This window comes from Littorina saxatilis, linkage group LG5, assembly GCF_037325665.1.
Source record: "Littorina saxatilis isolate snail1 linkage group LG5, US_GU_Lsax_2.0, whole genome shotgun sequence".
Taxonomy (NCBI): domain Eukaryota; kingdom Metazoa; phylum Mollusca; class Gastropoda; order Littorinimorpha; family Littorinidae; genus Littorina; species Littorina saxatilis.
The window spans coordinates 8,046,878-8,071,653 of NC_090249.1; the positions used below are offsets into that span (position 1 = coordinate 8,046,878).

The following is a 24,776-nucleotide window of genomic DNA, read 5'->3' on the forward strand; positions in this document are numbered from 1 at the left end:
TTATTCTAATCAACATTTTTATTAAGGCTTTGGAACAATCCTGTCAACATGTAGAATGAAAACAATCATCAAGCTGTTGAGGTTTTCTCAGTACGGCAAAATATAAGGAACCTCCCTAAACATTTTATAAGAACGATATATATAATTAAAAGATGGTGACATTGTTCCTGTAGAATTCGAAAAAGGAAGAACCTGCATCTACGCAACTAAAGAATGCTGCCTTACAACTTCTATAAACTTCTTTTTTTTTTTTTTTTTTAAATCGTCTTGTGTACCTCATTATATCCATAGAAACATGAAAAAGGTAAAGCACATAAACCAACTTACACCAAGGGACATCATCTTACTTATTAACAAAGTAAAGTGGAGTTTGCCACTGTGACTGACGGTGAACCACACACAAAAATGTTAAAAATTGTCAACGGAAATAATTAAACCTGATCTGATTACACTGATGTGAACAGAAGGACGTCTATGAATAATGATCCACAACCAGGTCATCAAAAGAGGACGGAATCGCTGAAATTTCATGAAGGACGGACACGCTGACCTGTTGAGTCAACACATAAAATTAATGATATCACAGAAATAAAGCACAGCAACTCTAATCCACTTTTGCTGAACATGAACCAATGACGTGCATTCTGCAATGGAACTGTTCACCAAGTCTGTAGCTGTGCCAGACAATTTATGAAACTCTGATGTGTCATGGGTCTGATGACTTGAAATGTAGCTCAGTAGCTGGTCTTGCCAGCCATGTGGGTTTGCAGTTTAGCGTTGAAATGGTCCATGATGCTGTTCACGCGACGACTGATGGGTGTATAGTCACACTCCATGGTACGTGCTGAAATGACTGGGATATAGTCAAGGTGTAACAATAGTCTGCACATTTTTACAGATGATAAAGAACGTGTACAGTACTGCATTGAACCTTTCTGAGAAAAAAAGAATGCAAGCAGTGTGAGACGAAAGAGGCATTAACCATTTCCAAACTGAAAAATTCTTTACAATACAGCTTTGGTCTTCTCCCCTCACTCCCCTTCGGTAGCTCACTGAAAAACCAGATATTTCCAGCTATCTGTGCTCCAAATGGCAAAATTCTATAAAAACTAAGAATCCTTTCAAATATGTCTCGACCTTAACCAAGCTTACGAATACTAGGGACATCCAGATTCAACCTTCGTCAGACAAACATTCGTCGGTGGTGGGGATTTCCTCTCTATTTTTAACTTTGTGCCTCAATGCGCATGCGCTTGGTTTTTCACGCCCACCACTGCTTGCCGAAGACCGGGATCTGCGTGGTGAAAAAGGCGTGTTTGACGAACCTCAATCAGCAATCTTCGCGAGTACTTTTAGTCCTTTTCATAATGTTAAGAATATGTTTTATGTGCGCAGTGTTAAAGTTTAATAATTATCTTTACGACGCTTCTGTGGACTGTGCATCTGTAAACTGTTCATTTTGGAGGCCTAGTGCATGAACACGGATACCCACACAAAACTCAGAACTTGAGTCAACGGGCGACATATCCTGCCAATTATCTGTTGTCTTATTATTTGTTTTGTCTTTTAATGTGCACCACACTGACATTTCTCTGTATGAGATAATAAAGTATTCGTATTCGTATCTCCCTTGATCTCTCTTGCACAAGACACTTGTTTCCACTAGGCCTATTTGTTTTAGAGTTGGGAGATTTTACAGGAATGAATCTAAAAATCGAAAAAAATTGTCAGTGTTGCATGTGTACCCAGCATATTCAGATGTCTGGAATATTCCGATAAAACAGACTCGTCATATATATAACGCTACTCGTCATCACTGTTTCGAAAAACAGACGAACGCGCACGAAGAATTTCGCGTAGATCTGGACCGAAATTGGAAAGTGGTGACCGTGACGGGATGTGACGTCACCACTTCAACAAACTCGCGAAGATCGGAACTCACGAACTTTTGACGAAGGCAAATCTGGATGTCTCTATTATCTGGAATCGACTGTTTGTTTGTTTGTTTATTTGTTGCTTAACGTCCAGCCGACTACGCAGAGCCATATCAGGACAAGGAAGGGGGGATGAAGGGGGCCACTTGTCAAGCGATTCCTGTTTACAAATGCACTAACCCATTACTTGTGTCCCAGCAGGCTTTAGTAAAACTAAATTAATACCTACTGGAAGATTACCAGTTTCCAGTATGTTAAAATAGGCTTAACCTATCTACTGCTGGACTTACATCAGAACACTAACAGATTAAACTATACATGAATCGCGAGACAAGCGGCAAGAGAAGAGATTTTTGGAAAAAATACAGGTGAATGAGCAAGAAGGCAGAAAAAAGAAAAGAATTCATGAAGAAAAAGAGAGCATGACAGGAAAGAGGAACCAAAAATCTACCTAACAGCAAACTAGAAAGCTCCTGCGGTTCCAAAAACAGGAGGGGCCTTTAATTTCATAACCGCAGTGCCCCACTGCGGGATGGAATCGACTGGGTTGTAGACATCATATCCTAATTTTATGAACTCGACTTTCTCTATAGACGAAGAGCTTTTAGAATGATTCTGACACAAGCACATTACATAATATCAAACGTCCCTCCATCGGGCCAAATCATTACATGTATTTGTAGCTGCACTATTATCTCAATAGAAAAACTACGAGGGAAAAAATGCAGAAAAAATTAATGATGAATTCATGCTAAATCAAGTGTAAAGGATACATTCCTTCATGGTATAGTTGTTCTGTTCATGGTGCTGCCATTTCTTCTCCAGATTGGACAGCTGAAAAGTAAAAAAAACATTGTCTGAACATGAATAAAAATGAAAAACAAAATCTCTCACAAATGTAAGTCAAAATGACTGTCATTCGTGTGCAATGAAAAAGTATCAATGACTATTTCTTCTTCAGTGGTTCATCAACGAAAGTTCTGAAGCTGTGAGCAGATTTTGTACCTACACATTCCACACACTGCAGGTTTTTCACACACTACAGTATAAAAATAGTCAAACCTGTGTGTAGGTCTCGTTCTCGTTGAGTTGTGTTTTCAGCCCTTCATACTTGATGGTGAGGTGTTGGATCAGCCGCTTGAAGACCTCACGACGTCGCTGCAGTATCACACGGTCCTCCATCAGTTTCTGCAAACACATTCAACTAGGTCCAGTGACATTGGTATTGTATTTTGATTTGTCTCCGTAGGTATCTAACTGCACTATATATAAGCAGGAAAATTAAACAAACCAGAAAACACCTCCAATCATTGTGATACCATCTTAACCCACAGCACCTCGCGCCCCCTAATTGGCGTAGAGGCGCGTCCCCCGGGTGGTGGATGGGGGAGCCTTCTCTACTAACTTCTGAGAGAAGGTCGCATCACTCTCGATGCCGTGAACCTAATTAGGATCTTTTTCTTGTTTCTTTATTTCTGCCTCCCCAAAGTCCTTTTACTTTCCTTTTCTCACCCATAAAATTCTTCACTTATTACCCTTGTTAAGTGGTTCTTGTATAGAATATAGTCAATGTTTGTAAAGATTTTAGTCAAGCAGTATGTAAGAAATGTTTAGTCCTTTGTGCTGGAAACTTGCATTCTCCCAGTAAGGTCATATATTGTACTTCGTTGCAAGCCCCTGGAGCAATTTTTTTATTAGTGCTTTTGTGAACAAGAAACACTTAACAAGTGGCTCTATCCCATCTCCCCCCTTTCCCCTATCCCATCTCCCCCCTTTCCCTCGTCGCGATATAACCTTCGTGGTTGAAAACGACGTTAAACACCAAATAAAGAAAGAAAGAAACCCACAGCATAACTCGGTCAATATTGCTGATGGGGTCTATGTCGACCAAAAGAGTGGGATTCCCTGTAGGTGGAGTTCCTGGAGGGGGATTCCCTGCATACAGTGAATCCCACAGGATGGAGTTTTTCAATAAAACTTGCAAACCATACTCGAATTTCTGAGAAATATCAAAAAAGATTGAAAAACATCAAATTCTACCGATGTCGCCAAGCATCACGTGACTTTCAGCAATATCAGCGACACGCTACAGGCACTAAATCCTGTGGTATTCCCTGTATACAGGGAATCCCTCTCCAGGAACTCCACCTACAGGGAATCCCACTCTTTTGGTCGACATAGACCCCATCTGCGTCAATATGCAGTACCAATGAAAAGAAAATCTGGCTTGAATAGGCAAAACCCTGAGATAACTTCTGAAATAACTGTCGGGTTTGTATGGGTTATGAAAGAGTGCGTACCCTTGCTTTTCGGGGTCAAATAATTGACGCATGTTTCCTGTACACGTGTTTCAGACACGCCCAATCACGAGTGACTGGCATGCATTTAAGTTATACGTGTACAGGAACCATGTGTTGATTATTTGTCCCCCAAAAAGCAAGGGTACTCACTCTTTTACAACCCATACAAACCCAACTGAGTTATTCCTGAACATCGTCTATTCAATAAATCATATGCTTAACATCAGTGCTTCAAGAGCACTGGATCCCTGATGGCTCATGCAAGACCAGCTGAAGGGAGATAAAGCACCCAGCGGTCACGGTTTAAATTTCGTTCTGATCAATTTTGGACTAATAGATGCTTTACCAGTGCTAGCCCTCACAATAAGGGCAACAAAGCCTGTCACAGTCTTTCCTTTTCTATTTGCCTGTCTGTGATAACAACTGACCAGGGTGTGACAGTGATGGTGCACTCTTCAACCTACCTTCTTCTTCTCTTCAGCATCAGCGCGAAGTTTCTCCAGATCACCATAGGTGGTGAGCTCTTTCTCCATGTCGGCCACTTTGCGCTGCAGGATGACCTGTTCCTCATGCAGCTTCTCCTCAAACTGATCCATCTTGGCCAGGTCTTGCTGGAGCTTGTCTCTCTCTGCACACACAAAATGACAGTGTTCAAGTGCTACAGATACAGTCAAACTTGTCTATAACGGCCACCCAAGGGACCGACAAAAAGTGGTTTTAATAGACAGGTGGTTGCTTTGGAAGGTGAGTTGTAAAAAATTTCTCGATGATCCTTTGGGATGGTTGTTGTTGGAGGTTGTCTGTATCGAGAGGTGGTCGCCAGGGCCGATTTGACTGTACTTCTTGGCTCTGTCAGGGAAATTTTGAATCGGCATGCTTGGGCGGAAAAAAGTCGTGCACAAGAAAGAGAAAGAGCCCTAGCTGGCGGCCATGCACGTTGAGGATTGATTATAAGGTCATTTTGACAATTTAGTATAATTATCATCTTTCCTCAGTTCATGTACAATAGTGGAGTACGAATTCAAACATAAATGAAACACCTGACAAACATGCTCCCCCTCTGTACAATCAAGGTAAACAGAAAAGCAGGTCCAAGAATATTAACAGTGCATTCACATGCACACACAACTACATACAGGTACACACACACAGTATACACACACAGAATACACACACAGTATACACACACACACACACAAACGCACAGAAATACATGAACACGCAAGATGACTAACCAACCTGCTGACTCGAGTATGCACACACACACACACACACACACACACACACACACACACACACACACAAATGCATGCAAATGTATTGACTCACGTGCGGCCAGTTCAATGGTGGTCATTTCCGACTTCTTCATCTCGTCCTCTTTAAACTCCAGGTCTTCCTTCATGGACATGAGATCCTTGGGGGTGGGCAGGTTGGTGAAACGACCCATGTTCTAAAACACATTCACTGACAGCTTAGTGAAAGAACAGTCAAACCTGCCCTGGCAATTAATAACAAACACCTGCCTACAATTACCACCCACAAGATGTCTGTCAAGGTTTGTGTGTGTATGTATAATTAACTTTTCTATAGCGACCGCCTGTCTGTAATTACACATTTTGGTTGGTCCCTTGGGTGGTCATTATTGATAGATTTGACTGTATGAGAAATTTAATGTCATTCATCTTTCATCTGCTTTGTAATTTGCTGTGCAAAGTTGGTCAAAAAAATTAAATATTTGTTTGGCACGCTCAAGACATATCGTATCTTTTGGAAGAAGAAGGCATGATAAAAACCAGTTAGCATTTGTCAATGTAGTTGATCATGGTGATATGTATTTTCCTAGATCTGGTCGCAGTGTAAAATCTGTCAATTTGGCAAAACATCTTGCTCTGTAAAATGACTGAATAATTATCTTTTGTAGCTCAATTTGGCCTCACAAAATTTGTTGACAAAGCAAATAACATCACATTCTGTTTTCTTGTAAAATAAAGTTGGCCCCACCCGCAAAAAAAATAAACAATTAACCACAATTAAAAGATCAAGAGATTTACAGCCAGACTGTATGAAAACAGGCACAAGTTAATTCAGTACATGATGATGATTCAATCACTGTGAGTAACAAACAGCGCACAATGATAAACTTACACGGCTCATGTTCTCCAAAAGAGTGACAACGTTGCTCTCCACTTCTGATATCTTTGTCTGCAATCAAAATCAAATGATTCAACTGGTGGCTTCTGATAGTCACAGACATGTAGTATCTTCAAAAGCAATGACATGAAAAGAAAAAGTTTAGTAATTTTGAAAGAGGCAGAAAGAGAGAGGCGCAAACACACACACACTTAACACTGCAAAATTCCACAAGAACAAAAGCATGTGACATTTGAATATCAAGACCCTCTACATACAGCAGTCCCTCTCATGAACGGACACCCTTGGGCCATTGCAAACCTGTCCGTACATTGCAGGTGGCCGGTCAGAGGAGGGGTGCCCCCCCCCCCCCCCCCCCCTCAAACACACTGAAGGACTGAGTGCGCCATAACTTGTACTAAAACAATAAGGTCAAACTACTACAACTTATAACTGAAAGGAAAAAATCCTGTTCTGTAAAAATGACGTTAAATCAATGGTGTAAAAAGAAGAGAGACACAAGAACTCCTCAAATCACTGAAGACACAGGCGCCCCATGAAAGCAGCCACACACATACTCACAGAGGCACGCATTTTTGCACAGATGCTTTGCAAGAATATCCATTGAAAACCTGCATGTCGTAATTTCTTTTTGTCTTGCTTTATTGAATGCATGCGGGTCTTCACTGAGGCAGTGACTTTTCCCTGACTCTCTAATTTCCACTCTCCCCTTACCCCTCTCTCCCCCTTCCCCAATCCCTTTACCCAGCCCCCACAGCAGAAACTTCAAACCTGCAAGGAAGGGGTGTTGTGATCAACGAAGCAAGAAAACTGAAGAGTGAACAGATCTATATATGAGGTTACTGACTGTTCATATCAATGGTCAAGGCTAAGGAAAAAACAAGTCGCGTAAGGCGAAAATACAACATTTAGTCAAGTAGCTGTCGAACTCACAGAATGAAACTGAACGCAACGCAACGCAGCAAGACCGTATACTCGTAGCATCGTCACTCCACCGCCCGTGGCAAAGGCAGTGCACGTGGAATTGACAAGAAGAGCGGGGTATTCGTTGCGCTGAGAAGGATAGCACGCTTTTCTGTACCTCTCTTCGTTTTAACTTTCTGAGCGTGTTTTTGATCCAAACATATCATATCTATATATTTTTGGAATCAGGAACCGACAAGGAATAAGATGAAAGTGTTTTTAAATTGATTTCGAAAAAAACATTTTGATAATAATTTTTATATATTTAATTTTCAGAGCTTGTTTTTAATCCGAATATAACATATTTATATGTTTTTGGAATCAGCAAATGATGGAGAATAAGATAAACGTAAATTTGGATCGTTTTATAAATTTTTTTTTTTTACAATTTTCAGATTTTTAATGACCAAAGTCATTAATTAATTTTTAAGCCACCAAGCTGAAATGCAATACCGAACCCCGGGCTTCGTCGAAGAGTACTTGACCAAAATTTCAACCAATTTGGTTGAAAAATGAGGGCGTGACAGTGCCGCCTCAACTTTCACGAAAAGCCGGATATGACGTCATCAAAGACATTTATCAAAAAAATGAAAAAAACGTTCGGGGATTTCATACCCAGGAACTCTCATGTCAAATTTCATAAAGATCGGTCCAGTAGTTTAGTCTGAATCGCTCTACACACACACACACACGCACGCACGCACACACACACGCACATACACCACGACCCTCGTTTCGATTCCCCCTCGATGTTAAAATATTTAGTCAAAACTTGACTAAATATAAAAAAGAGTGTGGCTTTGCTAATCTTGTCAATGAATGAGGTTATACATCGCAGCTTTTTGCCACCACACCTGATCAAAGTTTTGGCCTCAACCATCAGCTGGTTTGCATAACATGACACACCGTGATGCTGAGTACTGAGGATTTCAACTCTATGATTCTGAGGGCCTGGGGTGACTGTAGCTTCCGTTGTTTATTTCCGACAGACAAGAAAGAAAGAAAAATAGAAGAGCATAGTGCAATTTCTCTCCTGAAAGCAAGAACCTAAAGACTGAAAACTAAAGTGCCTACCCCACTTCTGACCCAAATCACCCCCCTCCTGCTGGGTACACGTGCACTCAAGTTAACACAAGACTGGCACAGCTGCTGCTTTGACCTTTGTACCAGGAGTCGGAATAGCCATGCTGCTCTGTTATCAATTTGTTCACAGTTGTGGTGAAATTCGATGACCGTCTGTCCGCACATTGCAGGTATGACCTACATTTCGGACCAAAAATGAGTGTCCGCCTCCACGTTTTGCAAATGTCCACTTAAGAGTGTGCAATTATCGTAGAAAAACACTCCGTACCGAGCAAATGTGTCCGTACATGTCAGGTGTCCGCTCACGCCGGGGGCCGTACATTGCAGGGACTGCTGTATTGACAACTCTCACATTTAAAAAAAAAATATATATATACTGACCAGTTCTTGCATCTTGTTTTCGTCAAAGGTACTGAGGAACTCTGAAAGTGAAAGAAAAGACTCTTTTCATGCTTATCCAAGAAAAACCTACTTGATGTCATCAACCATGATTGTTTTCTCCAAAACTGTACATGCAAAACTTTCATAATGCAAAACTTGTCAAAAGATCTTTACTGAATTACAACATCTGCAGTAATTATAGTTAATCCTATAATAAATCAGTTCGAAAAAGACTAAATCGTCTCACTCAAAAATAAGAAAAATACATGTATAAAGTACGTAACTTATAAGGAAAAAGTGCAGTACTCACCATCCATACTTTCTTCCCTCTTCTTCAGTTCTTTGTACTTTTGGTTTCTTTCGCCTGAAAACGACAAAACAGCAATAAAATTATATTCAATTTTGTCATGTAACAATGAAAAAAATCCCTACAATGCAGTACATCTGTAGACCATAAAACAAAACCCACATCGCAGTAAATGCAAATGAATACACTGATACTGACTAAATAAAGTGAAACCCCCTGTTTAAGACATCCAACAATGTGAGAAAATCAGGTCCTACAAAGGAGGAAGCAAAAAAATGAACAGAAAATGTGAAAAAGCGGGGTCCACTGTACGTACCGTGTGTCTGTGTAATACAACCGTGAAGACTAAAATGCATGAAATATTCAAGATTGACTTTATTTTTGTTTGACTTTTGTGCTTCTGAGTCCAGCTAGCCTATTGAATAAACAGAAACTGCCTTTTCTCATCACACTACAACCCCTTAATTAAGCCTGTCCTTAATTGGACCAAGTCGACTTCGCGTAGCTCACTTCGCAAAGCTTCCGGAACAAGAATTCGTCCCTTAATTGAACTACTTTCAGCATACCTTCACAAAGTCCAAGGGATTGCACTGTTCTCTTTTGAGTGTGATTTCTACGTCCATATTGAATCAAAAAGCACTCTTCTGACAAAAAGAACAACTGTGTCGCAGAGCTACGGCGAAGCGAAGTAGGGTACAAAATACTTCGCCGTAGCTGCGGGTTTTCAATATAAAGACTTCGCGAAGCTTCGCCAAGTCGACTTCGTGCTTAATTAAGGACAGGCTTTACCCACCACCCTGCAGCCCTACCCCAATGTATCATACCTTGGTTTTCCTCAATGTCCAGGTCAAGCTGTGTGATCTCATCCCTCATCTGGTCAATCTTCTCCTGCTGCTCCTTCGTCTGACGTTCCATGGACGCTATCTCCTGGTTGTCTTCTTTCACCTGGAAAAAATTAGTCAAACACTATTGTAGCACACATCACATCATGTCTGTTGATGTGGGCTGTATACCATCCCGTGAAACTCCTCTCTATCCCCCCTCCCCCCTTATTCTACCCTTCAAAAACCTGTGTCTTTACTGTAACATGGCTCACAGAAATTGGCCCACATCTTTCTTTTTATCACACCTAAGTTATTTGTATTTTGACCAAACATATGACATTTTACACAGATCGAGACAGCCATTGTTCCATGAGACTGCAACAGAGGTCAAGTTGAATAATGACTGTCAAGATCTGTGTCAAATGTCAGTTTTTGGTCAAAAATACAAATAACATTTATGTTAGTCAACGAAAACTTGGATTGGATATGGATTTTACATCTTACTGCTTTTCATCCTAAAATTTTAAAACCCCCATCAGAAATATTTGTCCACATAAATTATATTTATGTATCAATCCATTTTAATTAAAATTCTAATTTTCTACAATTTATCACATAAACATGTAGTCTTTTTTGAAGTCTCGCCAGGCCGTCTAACTATGAGTTTTACTCAGCCCAGAATGTCACAAAATAGCCCAAAGAAGGGATATAAAATGTTTAACTGATACATTTTGTTTTACTTTAGTTTTGTTTATATTATTTTATTCTTGAAAATAAAAAATTATTGGGTTTTGTTTTTAAAAATGTCAATTTTCGTGTCAGTGATTGAAGTGCAATGCTACAAAAACACACGACTGACCTGCTTGAGCAGTCGTTCTCTCTCTTCAGCAGGTGTTCCTCTCATGCGCGCCTCCTCCTGTAAGCTGCTACGCTTCCCTTCCAGTTCATGGAGTTGGTCATACAAGCGTACTGAAAGCAGACAACACAAACTTGCTCTTTTATTTGCATTCTCTCACCCTCAAAATGTATGGGTTTACCAGACACAGCCGAATAATTGACCCGGATCATAACATGATCCACTGGTCTTATGGGAAATGCACAGTAATACATGTATTGAAAATATCCCCAAATATCAAGTTCACGCAAGAAAACCACACATCCAGAAACAATAATATCAAGTTTATTGTACAAAACCACACATCCAGAAACAATAATATCAAGTTTATTGTACAAAACCACACATCCAGAAACCCTCATCTACAGCTCATAGTTACAACAGGGATCCAAAACAAATCCTTATGAAGGTACTCTCACCTGCTTCTTGTTTCACTTGAGACTGTGACAACTCCTGTGAAAAGAAAGCAATTTTAGTGAACAAGTTAGAGGTCAGTAATAAAATAAACAAACAAGAATGCATTGAAACAACAAACGATATGCTAACACATGCTGAGAGGCATGCAAAGTCAAACACACAGATAACACAGACAGAAACGGGCATTCTCTCTCTCTCATCCATGTATACACACACACCTGCAATCATGCACGAATGCAAACACGCACACACACACAAACGTATGCAGACACACTCACACAGTCACTCATGCACACACACACACACACACACACACACACACACACACACACACACACACACATCCCTCCTCCCACACACAAACACATTCCCTCTCTCTATTATCTTCATAAAATGTCTAAATCCCCAGATATCAGTGCGTACCTCCTGCAGTGACTCGGTCTTGGTGTTGAGCTGATCCAACTCCTGCTGCCCAGTTTCTAGTTGTCTCAGCAGATGCTCGTTCAGATCTTTTAGCTGCATGTAGCGCTGACGCATCTCAGGTTTCTAGAAAGTAAGCCATAGTGTAACAGAAATATTAATGGTAGGGCAGAAAGTTGTCATACATGCAAAAGTTTTCTCGTAGGAAATTCAAATTTATGTGGGAATTGAAGCCGACAAATGCACAAGAAGAAGTAAAAGAAATTGCTCTCCTTTCTTGTGTATCTTGCCACAATTACATCTCACCAGTTTGAAGAATTGTGCATACTGCACATTGCCAGTAAGTATATTGCATAATGCCACTTGTTATGGTTTGAAATATGTAGCTCTTTTCACACAAGTTAAAAAAAAATTTAGTTTCACAATCAAGTTCCTGCCATCTGAGTGCATGGCACAAACTCTGGTGCTGCACATGGAGACAAGTTGTGAAACATGTACAACTATATGTTACTGAAGAAAAGAAGGTCAGTTAAACACTTGTGCATTCATGAAAAAATTACTAACAAAAACAAAACAAAAACAAAAAAGGTACCATGTCATTAACAACATTGTCTGCCATGCGCCTTTCCTGGTCCATCTCTGTCTCCAGTAGCTGAATCTGGTCCTCTTTCCTGTGTGACAGAAACAGCAATAACAGACACAGTGCATGTTACACATATCTTTTTTTCTATGTTTTTATTACCCTTTCCCTCGTTCTTTCTTGTTTGTTTATGAACAGATGTTGTGATGTTGTGACCCTATGATATCTATGAACAGATCCACAGATGAAAATCTGCAAGAGAAATACACTGCACTGACTGCAAACTACCACGGTCATTCAATTTGAATCCTTCTCACTTGACAGAGGTTGAATAAACTCTGCAACTCCCCCCCCCCCCCCCTCGCACACACAGAAAGAAGGAAAAGAAAACAACTGAGATAAAGAATGAATGGAATAAAGGAAGACAAAACCAATGCGTTAAATAAACCACTTGATCTCTTCACTGTAGTTAGCTACATAGCAGGTAAAAAGTGCACTTACTGTTTCTTGATGTCAAACATCTCCTCTATCTTCTTGCTTTCCCGGTCATTCTGAGATTTCAGCTGCAGCACACAGACAACAATCACTTTCTTAACTACATGTAGCAGAAGCTACAAAATTTTAGAAATAAATTTTAATTTAATTAATATACTTACCCAACTCACATATAGCAATTAACTCTAGTTCAGTGCTGGTTACGCTGTACGCGTCCCCTTGGTAACAAGGGAGACCACTCTAAAAAAGAGAGTGACCAATCCCATAAGGCCAGACCAACTACCGGTCCGACTTCCGTATGCGTGCGCACACGCCGCCATTTGTATCATTCCATCGAAGCCCAACTCACTCCTTTTTTAGTCCCAAATACCACCACAGCGGGGAGGCGGGAGGGATTAAACGATGTGAGTTGGGTAAGTATATTAATTAAATTAAAATTTATTTCTAAAATTTTGTATTAAATTACATACACTATACCCAACTCACATATAGCAGATTGCTACTATAGGTGGTGGGTACATACCAAAATTCAACCAAGAAGGACTTGCCCTGCGGCTACCATTGGTGGTAGCGCAGAGCTGCCATCCTTCCTCAGTGAAGCTATGTCCCTGAGGTAAAAGTTTATGAAAATATCCTCTGATCGCCAGTATGCTGATTCTCGCTGAGAGTGGAATGATACAAATGGCGGCGTGTGCGCACGCATACGGAAGTCGGACCGGTAGTTGGTCTGGCCTTATGGGATTGGTCACTCTCTTTTTTAGAGTGGTCTCCCTTGTTACCAAGGGGACGCGTACAGCGTAACCAGCACTGAACTAGAGTTAATTGCTATATGTGAGTTGGGTATAGTGTATGTAATTTAATTAAGGTTTTACACTGTTAACAATAACAGAAGCACAGGTTTTTTTCTTGAAACATTTAAAGATTTTGATTTCACATGAACTTCAACAATCTTGTACTTTGAAATTAATTGTTTTGAATTCACTTCTTTTCTTTCAATGATCCTCCCAAAAGAATTATAGTTAGAGAATGACATATACAATAAAACCCCATAATATAATAGTCATACTTACGTTGTTGCAGTCAAATTCCACATCTTGAATGTCTTCATCCGTTGTCAGCTTGTCAACCAACTGGAACAGTCAGAAAACAATCAAATAACAAGGGATGCATTCCTAATTGCTGAAATTTCATTATCCACCCATTGCATGACAACTGCACTCGTCACCATTACACACAATCTGAAAGCACGTCTTTCCTCTTGGTAAATGTTGTGCTATGTGGTATAAAACTTCTCTTAGCTGGCACACATCCTGAGCATCTTCACTTCTTTAACCATGTTTCTGTGTTTCAGACACACTGACGTTTATCTACAATTACTATTATTTATTTTTATTATTCATATTCATTTATAATTTGTCAACAACTGAAGGAAGTTTTTTCACAAAGAGCGTTATTTAAATAGCTATGAGAGCCAAGTCTGACCGAATCAAACGAGAGCAAAAGACAGAATTAAATTCAAGTTTTTGCCCAGAGAGTGATTCAGATTACTTACGGTGTTGTAATCTCCAAGCTCTCCCTGCAGGTCTCTGATCTCACTGGCCAGTGCCTCTGCCCTGAATGACACATAAATGTTTAGCACTCTCAATGTAAAGATTACGTATCATTGAACAAAACATATTTGCAAAGGTTAACTCTCTCGATCTCTACCTCTCTCATTTTTTCTCTCTCTCTCTCTCTCTCTCTCTCTCTCTCTCTCTCTCTCTCTCTCTCTCTCTCTCTCTCTCTCTCTCTCTCTCTCACACACACACACACACACACACACACACACACACACACACACACACACACACACACACACACACACACACACACACACACACACACACACACACACACTCACACACACACACACACTCTGCCTGTCTCTCTCTCAAGCTTTGTGACCAGTCATTTCTGAGTATAAATACATCAGTACAAACTTTTCCTCGTGTAATCATACATCAACTCAGCCATAACACACACAAGATCCTACTCACCTCTTTTCATAAGCCAGGAAGCTTGAGTTTTCATCACTAGCGTTTTCTATTTCCTTTGTCAGTCGGACAACTTCAGCATTCAGCTCGTTGATTTTGCTCCTGCAATGCAGCAAAACTGAAAGAGTCATATCAACAAAACACAAAACAACAGGAACAACCAGTTCAAGACAAACTCATATAATTCTTCAATACCATTGGACAGCATGTCAGAAATATTATGTTTCACTAAAAACTTGAATCTTTAGTGGTTCTGGGAAATCACTTTAAGTGGAATAAATCTGGGGTAAAAAGTGCTCACCTGATTTGTCCCAGGAAATAAGTCTTGTCCATCACCTGTCTCCTACCTGTAATTTATTGAGGAATACATTATGAACACAGTTTGTGTAAACATTATAAGTACTAATAAAATATGACTTGAAATTAAGTTTAACCCCCTTACAGTGTCTAATAACAATCCTTCCTCCCAACACGATTAATCTCAAATATTAAAGAAACACACTCAGTGGTAGAGTACTGGACACGTGATCCAAGGGCCCCGGGTTCAAATCCCGGCCGGGACGGACATGAGTCAACTTTATGTGCAGACTCAGAGACGGTATCCATGTTCCACCCGAGTGTCACCACTGTGACAGTTGGCTGTAAAAGACCTTGGTCATTCTGCTGATTACACCTAAACATGCCCACACCGGAGTAGCATGACTCTGTTGCTGCTAGCTTTCCACTTGGAGGAAGCAACCCGAATTTCCCAGCGACAGAACAATTAAGTAATGAAAACAAAAAATAAATGCTTACCACAGGTACAAATTATTTATGCATCCAGATGTCATTTAATGATTCATGTCCCTTGAACAATAAATAAAAAGTCTGCTTATAGATATAAAAAATGGGCGGGGATGTAGCTCAGTCGGTAGCGCGCTGGATTTGTATCCAGTTGGCCGCTGTCAGCGTGAGTTCGTCCCCACGTTCGGCGAGAGATTTATTTCTCAGAGTCAACTTTGTGTGCAGACTCTCCTCGGTGTCCGAACACCCCCGTGTGTACACGCAAGCACAAGACCAAGTGTGCACGAAAAAGATCCTGTAATCCATGTCAGAGTTCGGTGGGTGATAGAAACACGAAAATACCCAGCATGCTTCCTCCGAAAACGGCGTATGGCTGCCTAAATGGCGGGGTAAAAAACGGTCATACACGTAAAATTCCACTCGTGCAAAAAACACGAGTGTACGTGGGAGTTTCAGCCCACGAACGCAGAAGAAGACAGAAGAAGATATAAAAATACTTTTCCCTTTATAAAAAAAGAGCTGCAGAGAAAGTGTGAGCACACTGTACCTTGGCCTGGCTTGGCAGTCTTCATGCCCCCAAGTCCCTGCTGCGTGGTTGGTCGGTCTACCACTGTCACCTGTGAATTTAAGGCTGGAGACAGAAATGATAAAAGTTATGTCAGTATTGAATACATGTTCATCATTTTGACATCTGTTTATTATTCTTGTGCTCACCATATCCATAACAAACAGGCTTCTGCCTGGTAGAAAAAGACTCTGACTGGACATAGTTGAAGATGTGAAGCGCCAACTGGGCTAACTATGTCCAGTAACATAGCACCCCTCCCCCCCTCCCACCCCCCCCCCCCCCGAACAATTTTTATGTCCAAAGAAGCTAAATGGTGCAATCTGGTGCCAGATGAGCTTATAGTTTAATTAAAAATTTTGAGAGTAAATTTTCATTTAATTAATATACTTACCCAACTCACAAATAGCAATTAACTCTAGTTCAGTGCTGGTAACGCTGTACGCGTCCCCTTGGTAACCAAGGGAGACCACTCTAAAAAAGAAAGTGATCCATCCCATAATGCCAGACTATCAACAGTCCGACATCCGTATGCGCGCGCATACGCCGCCATCTTATCATTCCAAAACGAAGCCCAACTCACTCTTTTTTAGACCCCAGTACCAACCACAGCGGGGAGGTGGGAGGGAATAAACGTTGTGAGTTGGGTAAGTATATTAATTAAATGAAAATTTACTCTTAAAATTTTTAATTAAATTACATATCCATACCCAACTCACAAATAGCAGATTGCTACTATAGGTGGCGGGTACTCACCAAAACTGCCGTCTTGACGCAAGGAGGAGATGTCTCTCAGATAATAATTCATGAAGACATCCTCCGATTTCCAATAGGCAGCCTCCAAAACATCAGCCAGACGGCCTGAACGGAGCACTGCCACAGAAGAGGCCCATGCTCTCGCCTCATGGGTTCTTGCCGAAGTCAGGGGGAGTACTGCCCTAACCTCTCCGGACTGAGTATGCCACCAGGCGTAAGCTTGCCTGATTAACGTGGAAACCCACTTGGTCAAAGTCACCTTAGCAATATCTTTGTCCCTTGCCGTATTGGGAGAAATAAAAAGCAACTTTTGATTTTCAGAACGAATGAACTTTGTTCGAGACAGGTAAACGCTGAGCGTTCTGACCGGACAGTTAACTATGTCAGGGTCTCCAGGAGCAAGGATGTTGCTCAAGGCAGGAACGTTAATGACAGGAGAAATATGGCCTGGTTTCTGATTTTTAGCTAAGAATTCTGGCCTGAATTTAAGAGATATGGAACCATCCTTTTCGGTTGCAATATCTTTAGCTAAGCCGGATAAAGCATGAACCTCACTCCCTCTACGCGACGTAGCGAGCAAAGTTAGAAAAACGGCCTTGCGCGTCAAGTTAGCCAAACTAGAAGACTGTAACGGTTCAAACTCGTTAGAGGCCAAAAATCTCAACACAAGCATCAAATCCCAAGCAGGGAGCGGAGACTTCACGCGCGCGGCCTTAAGGGAGGCGCCCTTAATAACGCTAGCAACAACCCCGTCAAGAGTAATCTTATGGCCCAGCTGCCTAAGTGTTGACGAAATTGCGGACCTTCTAACACGAAGGGAAGAAGCCGAACCCCCCTGTCCAGCTAGCCAGGCTAAATGATTTGCTACCTGCATGGACCTTGGTGCCAAAGGCTTAACTCTGTTAAGACCACACCATTTCACCCAGGAGGCCCAGTGAGACGAGTAGACCGAACTGGTCGACTTCCTATGGGCATGCTTCACAAAGTCTATAGTGGCAGAAGAGGCCCCTGCCTTGAGCATAGCGCTTCTGACAGAATCCACCCTTGAAGGTTGAGGGCCTGCGGGTTCTCGTGAGGGATGCCCGACCTGGGCTGTGGGAGTTCTCCCTTTCTTACTGCGATGGGGATAGGCGGTCGAACCGCCAGTCGCAGCAAGTCCGGGAACCAGTGCTGGCTTGGCCAAAGTGGGGCAACCAGAACCAGCGCTGGCCTTTCCAGGTCGACCTTCCTGAGAACTTTGCCTAACAAGCAAAACGGAGGGAAGGCGTAAGCTGTCAGCCCTGTCCAATTCAGTTCCAGCGCATTCACGCCCCACGCCAGAGGATCCGGGAAGGGGGATACAAACAGAGGAAGCCTCGCTGAATACCGAGTTGCGAACAAATCGATTTGAGGCTTCTCTATCTGCTCCCAAAGACGGTGCAGGGACTGGTGTGACAGAGTCCACTCTGAATGGACCACCTTGTCCCCCCTGCTCAGCGCATCTGCAAGGACGTTCAAGCTGCCCTTCAGAAAGATGGCTGACAGCAGAATACGATGCGAAGCGCACCACTTTAGAATGAGGCACGCACTGTCTGAGAGGCTGAGGGATCTCGTTCCGCCCTGCCTGTTCACGTAAGCCGCGACAGTCCTGTTGTCAGTGTGCAACCTGACATGACTGTTCTGAACAAACGGCAGAAAAGCTTGGAGGGCCAAGGCAACGGCCTCCAACTCCAGAGCATTGATATGGCGCGTGGGAAGAGACAGATCCCACGCCCCCGAAGCCACATGCTCCCCCAGGTGAGCTCCCCACCCCGTCAGAGAAGCATCGGTGAACAGCTCGTTCTCTGGCGCCGGGCACACTATCGGGACCCCCTGTGAGACCCAGGGAAGGAGCCAGACCTGCGTGGTCGCGACAAACCAGGCTCCCAGAGAAATCTGGGTGTCCCACCCCTGGGTTGACTGATCCCACCGGGCCTGAAGAGCTGCCTGAAACGGCCTCTTGTGTACCCTGCCCAGTGGGACAAGAGTAGCCATAGACTCCATCTGGCCAAGCACTGATGTCAGAACCCGTACACTGGCCAGATTCTCTCCGTGAAGCGCACGGAGCAAGTCTTGAAGTTTGGCCACCCTCTTCTGAGACGGGCGGACCGACCAACTGAGCGTATCGAACTCCATCCCCAAGTAAGTGAACGTCTGGGATGGAACCAGTTCTGATTTGCCCAGGTTCACAGAGAACCCGAGCTGGGCAGCCTGACTGAGCACCATGCGAGTATGGACGTGGCACAACTCCCTGTTCTCATGCAGGATAAGCCAATCGTCTAAATAAGCTCGCAGACGCACGCCCTCCTTGCGCACAAGAGCGCAGAGCTGACGCACCACGATGGTGAATATCCAAGGCGCGAGAGAAAGGCCGAACGGCAGTGCCCTGAACTGATAGGCCTTGGCTCCCCAGCGGAAGCGCAACCACTTCCTGTCCGTAACGTGCATCATGACGTGGAAGTATGCGTCTGTAAGGTCCACCGAGGTAGCCCAATCGCCTGGACGAAGCGCCTCTCGCACAGAGGCCGGCGTCTCCATGGTGAACTTCACCGTCCGGAGATACAAGTTCAGAGTAGACAAGTCCAGAACTGGTCTCCAAGCCCCCGAGGCTTTCGGTACAACAAACAGTCTGCCGTAAAACCCCGGGGACCGTAAGTCCAAGACCTCCTCTATCGCCCCTTTCGCGAGAAGGGCTGTCACCTCCCCTTGCACCGCTGCTCTCGCCTCCGGATCCCTGGGGGGTTTGCAAAGCGGGATTATCCTGGTCAGAGGTGCTTTTTCCCCTGACCAGAGAAGTCTGAACCCCGAACGAACGATCCCGGTAACCCACTTGCTGTCCACTAGCTGCAGCCAGGAAGAGAGGGCCCTGGACGGGCCGCCCGCCACAACCAGTGCGGGGGCTACCGGGAAGGCCTGTTCGGGGGAGTTTCATTGGGGGTGGGGCTTGCGCCCCGACCCCCTAGAACCACCAAAGGACTGACCCCTCTTAGGGTAGGGCGCACCGCGACCTCTACCCCCTGAAGAGAACGACTGTTTCTGAGCCTTACCGCCACCACCAGACGAGGATGTCTGAGGTTTGGCCGTAGACTGCGTCTGAGTCCGTGACTGAGACTGAAACTGAGGTTTGCCCTGAGCCTTAGGCAAACCCTGAAAGGCAATGCGGGCTATAGCGAGATCCCTCGCGTCCGCTGTCTCCTTCTGGAGAGCATCCAAAGAGGCCTGACCCAACAACGATCCCTCTAAAAACGGGGACACTTTCAAGGACTCAATCGTGGACTTATCACAAATCCTCGATCCCGTTAAAAACGCCGTCCTCCTTGAGTGCACTGCATGTGCGTAAAGGTTGGCTGAAAACGACATCTGTTCCCTTGTCACCTTGGCCAAAGTGGCCAGAAGGGTAGACACGTCAAGCGCCGAAGCGTCGAACCTGAATTCAAAGGGGTCCAGCGAGGTCGCAATCGACCTCGAAAGAGACCGTTGCAGAGACTCTGACACTGACGTCAGCTCAAGCAACGACCTCCCTGCTTCTTCAAGAGCCATCATCGAAGCCTCGGTACACGGAAGCGCAGTGCTAGAACCGTAACCGACTTCACGCAGCGAAGCAAGCTCAGGCGTCACCGGCAACACAGCCGTAGGTAACGCGAAATGCTCAATCAGCTTAACAGGCCGGGGAGCAAGCTTCAACTTCTGAATACCAGAAACAGCCCGATCCCCCGCCTTGGCCAACCATGGGAGAACGTCCTCAGGTGCATCACCACGTTGCGACAACAACGGCACCTCCGGTCCGTTCCTCCCCTTGAAAACCTTTGCCATAACATAGGCAACAGAGGAAGATTCTTTAAACCGGAACTGACCAGAATCATTCTTGGCAGACCGGAAATCGTCAAAAGCCGACCTGGGTGGCAGAAGTCTCTCCTTGCTTCTCACCACCCCTTCCGGAAAGTATTTGGAAGCCGTCTCCGCTGCCAGAGCCACCGCGCTCGACAGCTTCGCCGGCAGGTTGAGAAGGGTGTCATCCACGGCCGTGGCATTGCCCTCCTCCAACCCTCCTTCCTGGTCGCTATCACAGCCAGGTGGGTCAACGCCAGAGAGACTTGCAAAGTCCTCGGAGTCACACCCACCATCCGTCCCGCGGGACGGATATAGAACCGGCATACCCGACACTGAATCAGAGGTATATGCAGAGTTCATACGATTCACAGGGCTCCCTGCAACTGCCGGACCGGCGCGATGCCATTGGCCAGAAATTGCAGGAGAGCTTTCACCACGCACGTGGCTTACTCTCTCCTGTGATCGCACCCCACCGTCACCAGAGAACCTGGTAACTTGTGGGGAAGACATACCTTTAGAGCGCACCGGCTCATGCAGAAGGGACACCAGTCGACCATCACCATGCTGCGACGCATGCACTTCCGCCCGAACCACGGTAGGAGCAGCCACAGCGGAAGCTGAAGCGAAACCGGAAGTGGAAGGAGTCGGTGAAGACCTGACTCTACCCAACGAAGAGACATCAAAGACGCCAGCCGGAAGTGCGCGAATCTCTGCTTTCGTCGACGACAAATCAGCCGCCAAAGTAGAAACCTGTGTACTTAAAGTCAAAAGCAATGACGCAATATCGGCGGGAGACACACCTGAATCACCAGGAGCCCCCGACGAAACAACCGGTTTAACAACATCCTTATCCTTATCACTACATGTGACCTTGTCCTTCTTCGCGGACAAAATGGCGGACGAAGGCTTGTCAACAACAACATCAACATCACATCCTACATTTCCCGGTTCTATCTGAGAAGTGGCGGAAATTCCATCACTCTTTCTTCTAGACGAAGAACTTCTCTTAGAGGAAGAAGTACTAGCAGCCGGAGAAGCTGAAGCAGCAGCCTGTCTCGAACTAGTTCTATTCTTGGCGCACTCCGCCATGACAAAGCGAACTCACAAAAAATTTTCGAAACTGAAAAATTTTACAAGTTCACAAACGTGCAACAGAAACGTCGCCAAAGTTACATAAAACAAGAAAGCTCTCACCCAAAAACAGCCAGGGTATTGACAAAGCTCGGCGGCAGACCAAGGGGCGAAGTCAAAGTCAGGAAACAAAGACCAAGGCTGAACACAGCCGGAGCGTACAACAAAACGCGACCAGACACGTCGCTCGCTGAGAGTGGAATGATAAGATGGCGGCGTATGCGCGCGCATACGGATGTCGGACTGTTGATAGTCTGGCATTATGGGATGGATCACTTTCTTTTTTAGAGTGGTCTCCCTTGGTTACCAAGGGGACGCGTACAGCGTTACCAGCACTGAACTAGAGTTAATTGCTATTTGTGAGTTGGGTATGGATATGTAATTTAATGGTATGTTTCTAAGTTGTGTGTGTGTGTTTGTGTGTGTGTTTGCGTGACTGTGATTGTGCGTGCGTGCATGTGCGTGCTGTGCTGGTTTGAAAAAGAAGCCCTGTGCTTCTGTCTCACCTTCACTTTTTCAGCACCATCACAAAGTCATTCCTGTGCTCAGTTGGCTCATTAACTCTTGGGAACCTGCTGTCCTTACAGCTCAACAAATCACTACAACTCATATAAATCTGGACATTGTCCAGCCACTCACCCACACCTCCTGCCACCTGACCTCCCCTTGAACCAGGTCTGGCTGCGGCAGGATTCTGTTCAAGGACAAGAAGAAGAAGAAGCAATCTGTTAAGCTTGTTAGAATGAATTCACTACAAAACATATCTCCTTCTTAATTTTTTCTTTTCGGGATAAATTGCTAGTTTACATTGCATACACTAATGTTTGGCTTAATTCAACTTTGAACAACACGCTGTCTATCAAGAAAATCAACAGACACTTGCAAGAAGGTCATACTCTGTTATTACACTGAAATATATACTATTGTACTAAATTACTGTTAACAAAATCAAAGAAGGAAGTGCATCTACCATGGCTGTAGTCAATCTTGTTGCGGTTCCTGGCTGCCGACCAGCAGCTGATAAAAGGAAAAGAAATACACTCATTCATAAGTCATTTAAAAAAAAACCTGTAGTGCAATAGACAGTGAAATGCCAAATATGGAAATGTCATGTTAAGCCATATAATACTTCTATATAACTTATCTAGCCAATGCCAGTATAAAAGGTACATCTTGTCTGCCCCTATAATGTGTGTGTAATATGTTCAAGACACCATCATCTAATTTAATTTATAAACAACACATTGATATATAAATATATATACAACACAATAAGCTACTAAGCCCCCCCCCCCCCTCTCTTGGCTCTGATTTTTATTTTGTATTTTTGAATTAACAGAGTCAATCAGTCATGCATTCTGACATTCCTACAGTATTCTATTCATTCCACTTGTCAGTCATTGTTTTTCTACCTAAATTTACAGAGGATTTTCCACTGATCATTTTAAACTTAATGCTTCCCTTCCTTCGTGCTCTGACTGTGCGTTTTAGGTTTTTTTCCAGAAAAATGACGTTGGTCTATAACTGTATTAGCATGTTAGCTTTTAATTAAACGGAGTTTCTTCAATAACTGACTTATGATAATGACTGAACAAGCAAAATACCTGTCCCTGGTGCACGCCCAGAGGTAGGCCTGGAACTGGTGGGAGGCCTTTGACTCCTGCAAAGATGTATCATACATGTCATAAAATACATGCACAGGTACTAGGATTTTTCAGTATTTTTAGCATATATATATTCTTACCAAAAGCCATCTCAATCTGCTGATGGACGATCTATGAGTATGACTATGAGCTATTGTGAAGGTATTTTGATGAAAGGACACCTCCCAATAAAAAATGCTTCATATATTCCCTAAGTCTGCACACCCTTGGTAGATGGTGGAACTTCAGGATCAGGATCGATACATTACAAGAACCTTTTTAGGTTATCTTCGCAACAGAAAACGAGAGAGCGCAACCCCGAATTTAAAAATGTTGGTACCTAATTTTTTTACCATTTTTGTCTTTGTCCTCTTCCAAGAATGAATAAAAGGGTATGGTTTGCTCATATGTACATGCATCTTATCTACGCATATTTGTACATGTACATTATTTACTGGGTGAGGTAGTAGGAATTATTGGATCGTAGCCTTTCCTCCTATTTCTAACTTATGACATGATGAGGATGTACACATTATGAATTGTACATGTGAATAGAACAAATGTATGATTATCTCCACAAAGTGAAATCACAATCATAATCGCACCATAATGTGTGTGTGTGTGTGTGTGTGTGTTTTTGTGTGTGCAAGTGTGCGTGCTTGCGTGTGTGTGTATGTGTGTTTCAGAGAGAGAGAGAGAGAGAGAGAGAGAGAGAGAGAGAGAGAGAGAGAGAGAGAGAGAGAGAGAGAGAGAGAGAGAGAGAGAGAGAGAGAGAGAGAGAGAAAGCAACAGTGGTTCCTGCAACGTAAAGAATCCAGATCCAGAGAATACATCACTCATCAGATTCAGAAAGGAGAAAATATATTTCTGAGGCTATTGAACTTGAAGCCCGGGAACTGCAATTTAGTAGTAATTTACATTGGTTGCCCATACTTCATGCCATCAATTCAGTAAAATATAACAATCCGTCAGTTCATTTCAAGACAAATGTTCTTTGGCTTGCCCTACATGGACTTATAAGTTATATCAAAAATAAGTAAAGAATGTCACTGGATTCTGAGCTATGAATTAACACGCTAAAGTTCAAGATTATCAATTATGTGGTAGATCTATTTCAAAACCATCGAAAATATGAAAAACACGTAGATATATATACTCTTTTCTCACATCGTGAAAATATGCAGAATCCCTCTCGCGGTTGTCAGGTACTCTTTCAATGCTGGAATTTACCGGAAGAGAGAAGAACTGTGGGAAGATTTATAACCG

General features: G+C 43.3%; 1 protein-coding gene across 1 annotated transcript; it reads right to left on the reverse strand.

Annotated features, from left to right (window-relative positions):
- LOC138966217 (intraflagellar transport protein 74 homolog) lies at positions 1–24,756 on the reverse strand. The gene is made up of 23 exons (XM_070338358.1): positions 24,678–24,756; positions 23,472–23,527; positions 22,838–22,884; positions 22,507–22,561; positions 16,114–16,197; positions 15,085–15,130; positions 14,787–14,885; positions 14,303–14,363; positions 13,821–13,880; positions 12,757–12,818; positions 12,268–12,346; positions 11,679–11,801; positions 11,258–11,291; positions 10,803–10,912; positions 9,944–10,064; positions 9,123–9,176; positions 8,813–8,853; positions 6,380–6,436; positions 5,564–5,684; positions 4,699–4,862; positions 2,997–3,122; positions 2,708–2,768; positions 1–853 (listed from the first exon to the last, which is right to left on the reverse strand). Coding segments are annotated over exons 1-23 (1,782 nt in total). The 5' UTR covers positions 24,680–24,756; the 3' UTR covers positions 1–734.
- Between the last annotated feature and the right edge of the window lie 20 nt (positions 24,757–24,776).